This window comes from Myotis lucifugus, unplaced genomic scaffold (assembly GCF_000147115.1).
Source record: "Myotis lucifugus unplaced genomic scaffold, Myoluc2.0 scaffold_34, whole genome shotgun sequence".
Classification (NCBI taxonomy): Eukaryota; Metazoa; Chordata; class Mammalia; order Chiroptera; family Vespertilionidae; genus Myotis; species Myotis lucifugus.
Window position 1 is genome coordinate 3,709,386 of NW_005871082.1, and position 12,173 is coordinate 3,721,558.

Consider the following 12,173-nt stretch of genomic DNA (forward strand, 5'->3'; position numbering starts at 1 on the left):
TATAATTCTTTTCCCCATGATACTAACAGTTATCAGCTAACATTCTGTAAGTTTTTACCTTTTTTTTTTAATTCTCTCTCTGCTCTATAGTATGTAAGCATGAGAAGAACAGGAATATCTGCATTTTAGTTTACTGCTATAGCCCAAAAATCTAGAATTGCACCTAAGACATAGAAAGCAATGAATCCTTATTGAATGAATGCATATTGTGTTTTTAAATTCTTTTAAACAAATAATTAGATAAGCTCACTGCCTTGAACTTCCAGGTCTTACACCCTTATTTTTAATTTAGTATTAATAATTTGTTAAACTGCCTTTTAAGCCATAAATTAATCTTCTTTCTGCTCTTACTAGTAGTTGCATTTCATCTAACAATTTACAGATGTGGCTACACGTTATAATGATCAGCTTCTACACAGTGACCTTTAGAAAACCCACATTCATTACAAGCAAGCGTAACAGACGCTTACATTGCTGCTGAAACACCGGCAAGCCAACTGGTGCTTATTTCATTTGCAATTAAACTCATCAAAGGTTAATGTTAAATAATGAGGACAAAAAATGGAAGAAATTGAAATTGTTCTAATGTTTGGAGATGCTACTGTACATAATTGCTTCTGAGGAGCAATTTGTTCCTCCTGTGACATCAAATATCAGTTGACTCTTCTTTATTTTCTAGCATCATAAAATTGGGTGACCTTCTTGCCTTGTATGTATCCCTATCGGACTCCCTCTCTCTAAATTCAGGTCCTGTTAATTTCATCGGACACTTAACTTGAGATGGTTCCCATGACCTAGACAATTAGACTTCAAAGTGTCTGCCAGGCTGGGCTCCGCTGCATGCCGTTCTGTGAGTAAACACTTGCTAGAGACAGAGTCTCATGAAGCTTAGTGCCCATCACGTAATGAACTCTGTGCAAAGTGCCAGAGTCAATAGAGAGAGGGAGGCCCTCCAGCTTGTAGGTTTCCATCCACATGGCTACATTCACAAATTCAAAATCCCTTAACTGCTGATAGCTACTCTCTTTTGTTTTATTCTGAAGATATTATTTTATAAAAGAAGGTACACTAATAAGAAATTCTGGATTCAAAGTGGTCCAAAAATTTAGATGACTGAGAAAAAATACAGCTTCAGATAACTTAAAATGATCCTGCCCTGTTGAATTTTAGGATGTCTAACAGCTGAGGCTCTTCATCAATGCCAGACTGTGTAGAGTGGCTCAGTTCTCAGCAAGTATTTGTTCTAAGATCTGCAGTCTTGTGTGTTAAATGAAGTAATTAGAAGTTGAAGGTGATGACATATAGTCCAGGGCCTGTTTCCTGAAACAGTTCCCTATTGCTGGAGAAGGAGAGAACTTCCCCGGATCCTTTCAGAATTAATTTATTCAAAAGGGAAATAATAGGAAAATACTCAACATGCAAAAGTCTTGTGAAGAAAATGAAGGAAAAGCACAGAACATGCCAATGACCGCCCTTCAGAAGAGATGCCACAGGAGGCAGAAGGAAATCCTCAACCTTCTGAAGAAGGGGTCAGCCAGAAGCAGAAGGAAGCCTTAGACTGGCTGACTCGGCCTGTCTGGGGATTTAAAGAGGACACTCCCGTTAGGCATTTGAACTCTGAAGAAATGCTAAGAGGAGTCAATGAACTGGAAAGGCTTAGGGAAGAAATAAGAGTAAGAAACAAGTTTGTGGTGATGCATTTGAAGCAAAGACATTCACACAGCGATCCTTATCCTGAGTACTTTAAGCCTGAATTCTTTTTTTTCTTTTTTTGTAGGATAGTAAAACCTAGCCCCTGCTTTCTTTCTGTTCACATTTTCTAAGGTAGCTTTTGCCTTCGTTTTACTTTTAATCATCTGGGGGAATTTTGTTTTAGGTAGTTTCCTTGTTACCAGCATTTTGTATTTTGACTCGTTCTCCAGGTCTGTTTTTCAGTTGGGAAATCTTACCCAAATGCATAAAAATATGTCTATTCCAGAGTGCCCTTGGTGGCCCCTCAGATCTGTCTCTTGCTTCAACAGTATTTGAATGGAACAGACCGAGGGACGCCAACCCAGCCTTCGACCACCCTTGGGAACCATCCTCAGCCTCTGAGACCAGGCAACACCGTTTTGTTTTGTTTTTTCTACCTTAACTCCTTATTGCTGAACAACCATGAGCTCCCGAATTCATCAGAATCATTTCCCAATCATTCCCGTCAACAGCCTGGTCACCCAGCATCTGTGGGCCGCCCGCACCTACCTCTCCCTGGGCTTCCATTTCCACCCTGACGATACTGCTCTGGAGGGCCTGGGCCACATCTTCCACAAGGTGGTGGAGCAGAAGCACGAGGAGCCCAGCTTCTCTTAAAGATGCAAAACCAGCTCAGCGACCGCATTCTCTTCCAAGCCTTCCCAGGATGAGTAGGGTAAAACCCAGGACACCATGGAAGCTCCATAGTCATGGAGAAGAACCTGAACTAGGCCCCTGTGGGTCTGCATGCCCTGTGTTCTGCCCACGCAGACGCCCATCTCAGCAGGTTCCTGGAGAAACACTTCCTGGATGAGCAGGTGAAACTCATCAAGAAGATGGGTGACACCTGACTCACCTCCACAGGCTGGGCTGGGTAAATGTCTTCGAAGGCTCACCCTCAAGCACAACTAGGAACCTTTAGAGCCCAGAGCCTTTGAGGGGTCCCTCTGCATCTCCCTGGTGTCTGGTTTTTGCCTGAGCCTCTCCCTGAAATCACTAGTCATTCTTTTAACCACCCTGGAGCCATCTCCCTTGTATTGGGCCAAATGGAAACAATAAAGCTTTAGCAGCAAATAATAATAATAACAAAATGTTTATTCCATATTGTAAAGTAAAACATAGCAAGTTACAAAGCAGCATGTTTAGTAACAGCTCACATATGTAGGGTAAAAGTCTGTGTGTGTGTACGTGTGTGGATACATACACACATCAAAAACTGCTTATTTCTGTGTGATGTGCATTTTATTTTTGCTTATATGTATTTTTAATGAACATATGTCACAGATAGACTGAAATGTTTTAATAAGTAAAAGAATAAATAATTTGCAACCAGCTTATAAGGGCAATGGGGGCACCTAAACTCCTTTTTTTAAATTTTTTATTGATTAAGGTATTACAAATGTGTCTTTATCCTCCCATTGTCCCCTCATCCCCCCAGTCTTGCCCTCACCCTCACCCCCTATTGTCTGTGCCCATCCCTTATGCTTATATGCATGCATACAAGTCCTTTTGTTGATCTCTCCCCCTTACCCCCACCCTCCCCTACCTTCCCTCTGAGGTTTGAGCATCTGATTGATGCTTCTCGGTCTCTAGATCTGTTTTTGTTCATTGGTTTATGTTGTTCATTATAGTCCACAAATGAGTAAGATCATGTGATATTTATCTTTCTCTGACTGACTTATTTCACTTAGCATAATGCTCTCCAGCTCCATCCATGCTGTTGCAAATGGTAGGAGTTCCTTCCTTTTTACAGCAGCGTAGTATTCCATTGCATAGATGTGTCAAAGTTTTTTAATCCACTCATCTGCTGATGGGCACTTAGGCAGATTCCAAATCTTAGCTATTGTAAATTGTGCTGCTATGAACATAGGTGTGCATATATTCTTTCTGATTGGTGTTTCTGGTTTCTTGGGATATATTCCTAGAAGTGGGATCACTGGGTCAAATGGTAGTTCCATTTTTAGCTTTTTGAGGAAACTCCATACTGTTCTCCACAGTGGCTGCACCAGTCTGCATTCCCACCAGCAGTGCAAGAGTGTTCCTTTTTCTCCACATCCTCTCCAGCATTTGTCATTTGTTGATTTGTTGATGATAGCCATTCTGACAGGTGTGAAATGGTACCTCATTGTTTTGATTTGCATCTCTCAGATGATTAGTGACTTTGAGCATGTTTTCATATGTCTCTTGGCCTTCTGTATGTTCTCTTTCAAAAAGTATCTATTTAGATCCATTGCCCATTTTTTGATTGGGTTGTTTGTCTTCCTTTTGTTAAGTTGCATGAGTTCCCTGTAAATGTTGGAGATTAAACCCTTATCAGAGATATCATTGGCAAATATGTTCTCCCATGCAGTGGGTTTTCTTGTTGTTTTGTTGATAGTTTCTTTTGCTGTGCAGAAGCTTTTTATTTTGATGTAGTCCCATTTGTTTATTTTCCCTTTAGTTTCCATTGCCCTAGGAGCTGTGTCGGTGAAGATATTGCTTCGGCATATATCTGAGATCTTGCTGCCTGTGGATTCCTCTAATATTTTTATGATTTCCCGTGTTACGTTTAAGTCCTTTATCCATTTTATTTTTGTGTATGGTGTAAGTTGGTGGTCTAGTTTCATTTTTTTGCATGTATCTGACCAAGTTACCCAGCACCATTTATTGAAGAGGCTGTCTTGACTCCATTGTATGCTCTTGCCTCCTTTGTCAAATATAATTAAGCATAGTTGTTTGGGTCAATTTTGGGGTTCTCTATTCTATTCCATTGGTCTATATGTCTGTTCTTGTGCCAGTACCAGGCAGTTTTGAGAACAATGGCTTTGTAATACTTCTTGATATCTGGTATTGAGATCCCTCCTACTTTGTTCTTCTTTCTCAGGATCGCTGCAGCTATTCGGGTTTTTTCTTTTTAATTCCAGATGAATTTCTGGAGAGTTATTTCTAGATCTGTTAAATATGCCATTGATATTTTAATGGGGAGTGCATTGAATTTATAGATTGCTTTGGGTAGTATGGACATTTTAATGATGTTGATTCTACCAATTCATTAACACGGTATGTTCTTCCATCTGTTTATGTCTTCCTCTATCTCTTTTTTCAACGTGTTGTAGTTTTCTGAGTACAGGTCTTTTACCTCCTTAGTTAAGTTTATTCCTAGGTATCTTACTTTTTTTTGTGCAATGGTAAATGGGATTGTTTTTGTAATTTCTCTTTCTGTAAGTTCACTATTGGTGTATAAAAATGCCATTGATTTCCTGACATTAATTTTGTATCCTGCTACATTGCCAAATTCGTTTATTAAGTCTAATAATTTTTTAATGGAGTCTTTAGGGTTTTCTATGTACAATATCATGTCATCTGCGAAAAATGACAATTTTACTTCTTGTCTTCCAATTTGGATGCCTTTTATTTCTTCTCCTAAACTCTTGATTTCTTCTCTAAACTATCTACACTAATAAAAGAGAAACATGCAAATTGGTGTCACTCTTCTATGCCCACCAGCCAATCAGGATGCATATGCAAATTAACCCAACAAAGATGGAGGTTAATTTCATATGCAGGCACTGCGCGAAGACTGAAGACAAGTGAAGACTGAAGAGGCTTGATTTCTCCGCTGCGGCCGAGGGAAGGCCTGGGTCCCAGTTGCCCGAGGAAAACCGGTGCTGGCAGCCAGGGGATGGAAGGCCTATTGCACGAATCTCTTCGTGCAACGGGCCTCTAGTCCTATATAATAAAAGCCTAATATGCAAATCGACCAAACAGTGGAACAACAGGTGGAACGACCAGTTGCTTTGTTGTGTACTGACCACCAAGAGGCAGACACTCAATGCAGGAGCTGCCCCCAGCCCGCAGGCCCCAAGCCAGCCAAGGCGGGTACCAGCAGGGGCCCCCTGATTGCCCCACTGGTCAACCCACAGACCGGCCCTGATCACCAGCCAGGCTTAAGGACCCTACCCATGCATGAATTTTGTGCATTGGGCCTCTAGTTAAAATATAAACCTCAAATCACTTCTGCATATCTTAGCCAGAGAAATAAAACTGGTAATTATTACAGAAAATAAAGTCAAAAATAGTGCATTCAGCAAAACCTTTTATTTCATCTGCCTCCTGAAATCTCCCTAAAAAGATGGAAAATGAAATTTTGATCCCCAGTTGCGATGTGTACAGGAGGCAACCGTAATGTTTCTCTCTCTCTCTCATCTCATGAATTCACCATGCAACTGGTATGACTCCCAAGTTCTGCATCTTCAGGAGATTTTCATGATATTGGTGTTGATCTGTATCATTGAGCAGTTCATTAAACCCAAAACCCCATTCCCCACAGAGACTGAGAGCAATTTTGGCCCCTTTGAGCCTGTTCAAATATATTTCTTTTGCCTCTTGAAACCCTTTAGTAGCTATAGGTATAGATTTCCAGAGTAGAATTGATGTCTGTCCCTGACTCCAAAAGTTTGTATGTATTGCGATGGATAAAATATAATGTCTGCTAAACAGTTATTGTATTGATGGATACCGGAGTTCCAAGCAATAAAAATGGGAGACCCTTGTCACCTATCACTTAGAAGCCTACTATCCTTTCTTAGACCAGTGGCTGTATATAAAAACTCAGAGTGTATATTCAGTAACAGAAAGGAGCCTGTGAATTTTACATTAATCCCGGGCTTCTTTGACTTTCTGGGCAACAGTTAGAGGCTGGATGCTCACCACCTCTCTGTATGACTCTGTTTTCTCCTCCCCCCGCCGCCAGGGACGTCTCTTATACCAGTGTTACTGCCCTGCCTTCCAAAGGCCTGGAGCACCTCAAGGAACTGATAGCAAGAAACACTTGGACTCTAAAGAAACTTCCAATTTCCTTGAGTTTCCTCCATCTCACACGGGCTGACCTTTCTTATCCAAGCCACTGCTGTGCTTTTAAGAATCAGAAGAAAATCAGAGGGTAAGTGGCAGGTGTCTGGGATAAGCAACAAAAGGCCTTAGGAAAAGTTGTATTAATTTCTGGGTCCGGGGAAGAAGCTTTGTGGTTTGAAAACCATGTAGAAAGAATTGGAAGTATCCACAAGAAACATGAAATCCATGGGACACAATGATGCAGACTCAGCGTGGCTACAGATGAGAAATAAGGCCAAGGTCAATGGAGCACAGCAGGGGAGGGGAGGAGACTAGGAGATGACATAGCAGAGAGAGGAATGACCAGATCATGTAGAAATCTTATTAAGATTAGATTGCATGGCCTCCAGATGCAACATGCATTAGATGCCACAATTCCGAGGACAAACTTAGAAACACAAGTAATTGTGTTACCTGGTCAATTAGGGCTTTGCAAAGGTCACAGCTTACTGGTTACATATGTGGGGGCTTTGGAATCAGCTGGGTTTGTACCCCATCTCTGCCACTTCCTAACTGTGTTATCTCAGCCTACTTAACCTCCCTGAGCCTCTGTGAATGGAGATCATAATGCTATCACTCAAAAAGGTTTTGAGAAGATTACATGAGAAACTGAATAGAAAACACCTATCACAATAACCTGGAATATTATAAGCTCTCAATGTGTATTATTTTATGATCAGGCTGCAAAGGAGGGATGGTCTTTTTTTTTTTTAATTGATTTCAGAGAAGAAGGGAGAGGGAGAAAGAGATAGAAACATCACTGATGAGAGATAATCATTGATCGGCTGCCTGCTGCACGTCTCCCACTGGGGATCGAGTCCACAACCCAGGCATGTGCCCTGATTGGTAATTGAACCCGTGACCTCCTGGTTTATAGGTTGACACTAACCACTGAGCCACCTGCCGGGAGCGGGATGGTCTTTTTCTCTCCATGCTTTCTCTGAATCTTGTCCTCACCTACACTTTTACTCTGTATTATTTCCCCCTTTGTGTCTCATGCAATCACATTTTCCTAATACTGCCGTCATTTATTAGTATAGTGCAGTGATGGCGAACCTATGACATGCGTGTCAGAGGTAACACGTGAACTCATTTTTTTGGTTGATTTTTCTTTGTTAAATGGCATTTAAATATATAAAATAAATATCAAAAATATAACTCTTTGTTTTACTATGGTTGAAATATCAAAAAATTTCTATATGTGACACGGCACCAGAGTTAAGTTAGGGTTTTTCAAAATGCTGACACGCCGAACTCAAAAGGTTCGCCATCACTGGTATAGTGTGTTCTCTGTCTCTAAATAATATCTACTGGTTGACATTCTGCATTCATACTTGCATTGGGAAATAATTCGGGATCTAATAGTGGGAAGAAGCAAATGGAAAAGTTGAGCAGCTGTGCAAAGGTCAATGGCGGGCATAACATCTACAGAAAACTAGGAGTGGGGTATGGGGGTGCTGATAGCAGGCTCTATACTGATGCCATGTGGCCCAGAGTAGGAAAGGACCAGGGATGGGTGGGAGGCTAATGAACTGCATAAGGGCAGGGTCCAGATTTCCCGTTAACCTCCAAACAGGTTGGAATAGGCAGCCCATTGGCATTTTAACCCAAGAGATGAATCAACATCTGCCCAGCAAGTTAAAGAATCTCTTTTGATGTCAGTCTGATAGGTTAACAATAAACTAAGTCTTACTCGACAAGCATGCCTGCATGATACTGTCCATTTATTCATTTGTTCAGTGAATAGGACAGGCAAGAATATTTTATTTACATTCCAGTAGGTGAAGTCAGAAAATCAACAAGCAAACAAGTAAGATATCAGATAATGCTATGAAGGAAATAAACACAAGGGTAGGAAAATTTATCTAAGATCAGGACAGCCGGGCCATCATTGCTCAGTGGTTGAGCATTGACTTAGGAACCAGGAGGTCAGGGTTCCATTCTCTCATCATTGATGTTTCTATCTCTCTCTCCCTCTCCCTTCTTCTCTGAAATCAATAAAAATATATTTTAAACATAAATAAATAAAAATAAAGAGATCAGGGACAAAAGGACAGTTGAGTTTAAAACTGAATAATGAGTAGAAGCAGTCATGAGTTTTCAGGCAAAGGGAACATGGTGTTCTAAACAATAACCAACACATATACAGCACCAACCATGTTCCAGGTGCTATATAAGAGCTTTAAAAATATATTAAATAGATCATTTCATGGTTCTGTTTTTAAAATAGGATAAACCAAATTTTCATAGACCTGCCCAAGGTGAAACAGCTAGTAAATAGTGAAGCCAGGTCCTAACCTAGGCAGACTGGCTCCAGCATCCATGCTTTTTCTCTCACTAATGGTCTTGAACTGGTTGCAGAGGAGAAATAAGGGCCAGCTCACTGGAGCATAGTTTTTGAAGGGTAATAGGAAATGACTTAGGAGAGGTGGACCTAACCAGGTCATGTAGAATCTTTTTTGCTACATGTTGTGGGGCCCATTAGGGGGTTTTCAGCAAGCAGTGACTTGTTTCTGTTGCCTTGCAGAATCCTTGACTCCTTAATGTGTAATGAGAGCAGTATCCAGAGCCTGCGTCAGAGAAGGTCTGTGAATGCTTTGAATGGTCCCTTCTACCAGGAATATGAAGACGATCCAGGTGACCACAATGCTGGGTACAGGGAAAACAAGTTCCAGAATTCCCACTCTCATTATTATGTCTTCTTTGAAGAGCAAGAAGATGAGATCATTGGGTTTGGCCAGAAGCTCAAAAACCCACAGGAAGAGACCCTACAGGCCTTTGATAACCATTATGACTACATAGTGTGTGGGGGCAATGAATACATGGTGTGTACCCCCAAGTCAGATGAGTTCAACCCCTGTGAAGACATAATGGGCTACAAATTCCTGAGAATCGTGGTGTGGTTTGTTAGTCTGCTGGCTCTCTTGGGCAACGTCTTCGTCCTGGTCATCCTCCTCACCAGCCACTACAAACTGACCGTCCCGCGCTTTCTCATGTGCAACTTGGCCTTTGCGGATTTCTGCATGGGGATGTATCTACTCCTCATTGCCTCCGTAGACCTCTACACTCAATCTGAGTACTACAACCACGCCATCGACTGGCAGACAGGCCCCGGATGCAACACGGCTGGTTTCTTCACCGTCTTTGCTAGTGAGTTGTCAGTGTATACACTGACAGTCATCACCCTGGAGCGCTGGTATGCCATCACCTTCGCCATGCGCCTGGACCGGAAAATCCGCCTCAGGCATGCATATGCCATCATGGTTGGGGGCTGGGTTTGCTGCTTCCTGCTGGCCCTGCTCCCTTTGGTGGGAATCAGCAGCTATGCCAAAGTCAGCATCTGCCTGCCCATGGACACCGAGACCCCTCTTGCCCTGGCATATATTATCCTTGTCCTGTTGCTCAACATAGTTGCCTTTATCATCGTTTGCTTCTGTTACGTGAAGATCTACATCACAGTCCGAAATCCCCAGTACAACCCAGGGGACAAAGACACCAAAATTGCCAAAAGGATGGCTGTCTTGATCTTCACTGACTTTATGTGCATGGCCCCCATCTCATTTTATGCTCTGTCAGCTCTTATGAACAAGCCTCTTATCACGGTTACCAACTCCAAAATCTTACTGGTTCTCTTTTATCCACTTAACTCCTGTGCCAATCCATTCCTCTACGCTATTTTCACCAAGACCTTCCAGCGGGACGTATTTATCCTACTCAGTAAGTTTGGCATCTGTAAACGCCAGGCTCAGGCATACCGGGGCCAGAGGGTTTCTCCGAAGAACAGGACTGATATTCAGGTCCAAAAGGGCACCCAAGACACGAGGCAAAGTCTCCCCAACATACAGGAGGACTATGAACTGCTTGAAAAGTCCCATCTCACCCCAAATAAGCAGGGCCAAATCTCAAAAGAATATAAGCAAACAGTTTTGTAAGCTGACCCTATACTACTCACAGTGTTAAGGGGACTTATAAAAGGCTGGTTTCTTGAACATGAATTCTAACCCCTAGACACACACAAGCCAGCTTACCTAGCTATTGTGCAGGTGACATTTCATGGGGCAAGAGTTCATCTCCTGAGAGGAGCTAGTATTAAACTAATCATCCCTCCCCGCCCCACCACCCCCCCCATTCCCCATCCCCCACAAGAAGGAAGAGAAGCTACCAGTATATCCAAACCCCTGGTGATATCAAAACAATCTATACTTTCTGGAAGGCTTGTTTGATGCTAAATGCAGGGATGACATTGTGTCAGATGCTCCACAAACATCAACTCATCCATTTCAACACTGAGCTTCTCACTTTTATACAGCATTTCATACTAAAGATTCAACAGATGGCAAAAGGATGAACTTGGTTGGCGATCACAAAATCAGCCACATGTTGGCTCAGCCCAGCTTCATGTTTCCTGATATAGCCAGAGGGAGTTTGAGTTCCTTGAAAGTGAGAAGTCAAACAGGACAGCACACAAGAAATGGCTATTATGAGACGTGAAGGAGGCGGAAGGCTTAGCTTTGTTTTTTCAGACTCTGAAACTATTAATCATCTCTTCACCAGATCCTACCTGATGTAACCCAACTGTTATGTTTTGCCAGAAAAACTGGCAGGATTTCAGCTTATGTGGCCAGGCAAACTAAAAATTGCTCATCTTGGCTAGTCTCATAGCCTAAAAGACGTGAACTTAATAAATATTCTAAGTAGCAACAAGTAGGAATATGAGCAGAGACACTAAATCGCCCATTGATTAATAAAGCAGACTGACACCAGTTACTGTTGACTCAGGCAAATCATGTGGTCTCAGAAGTCTGTAGAAATGAAGGAGCTTGGTGGCCTCTCCCAGTTTTAAAACTCTATGTACATCCCTTTCCTTTAAAACCTGTTTCCATGACAAAGAGAAAGAGAAATATAAGAAAGAAGATTCTGTTTTTCCTATCTTTAGGGATGCCATCTCTTCTCTTTGGAGCCTAGACATATAACCCAGGAAATACTTTGTTTATTTCAGATTTGGTTATGAAACAAATATTTGTTTCATTTTTGGTTTGTACCAATAATTCTACTGAGTGACCATATTGGGGTGGATCTGAGTCATTCATCTAATTACTAGACCTACAGCTATAATTATCAGGCCAAAACAGATTGCATTCATATAATAGAAAAAAATAGTTTTGCAAATTTTGATTATTTGGAGTTACTGTTTCACTGTGCAAATTCACTCGAAAACATTTAACTTGTCTTCAGGGATTGGTTTCTTTACTTAGCTGTTTCCAACTCACAATTCAGTCCTAAAGCTATCAAGAGAAGTTTCTTCTCCTAGGAAGTACCAGCACTTTCCAACCCTGTTGATCACTGGACATGAAATGCTATTCCCCAGCAGTGCTTCCTAACTTAAAATGGTCAAGATCTTCATCTGTAGAGATACTCTCCAAGTTATCTGTCAACACAGCCCCTTAATTTTTTCCCAAGCAGAGATGCATTTGGTTCTCAGTGCTCATGAACCACCCATGAGTTAAAACCACACCATGAATTAAAAGATTTTGTTGTTTTAAGTTTGTGGAATAGGGTTGGTGGGCCCA

General features: G+C 41.6%; 1 protein-coding gene and 1 pseudogene across 1 annotated transcript in view; both read left to right on the forward strand.

The window, feature by feature from the left end:
* Positions 1 to 10,705, forward strand: part of TSHR (thyroid stimulating hormone receptor) — a 100,185-nt gene extending 89,480 nt beyond the window's left edge. Inside the window, exons 9-10 of the mRNA XM_006086971.3 lie at positions 6,464 to 6,652; positions 9,131 to 10,705. Of these exons, the coding sequence (XP_006087033.1) occupies positions 6,464 to 6,652; positions 9,131 to 10,535 (1,594 nt within the window). The 3' untranslated portion in view covers positions 10,536 to 10,705. The remainder of the gene's footprint in view (positions 1 to 6,463; positions 6,653 to 9,130) is intronic.
* Positions 1,411 to 2,349, forward strand: LOC102431446 (annotated as a pseudogene).
* Positions 10,706 to 12,173: the final 1,468 nt, after the last annotated feature.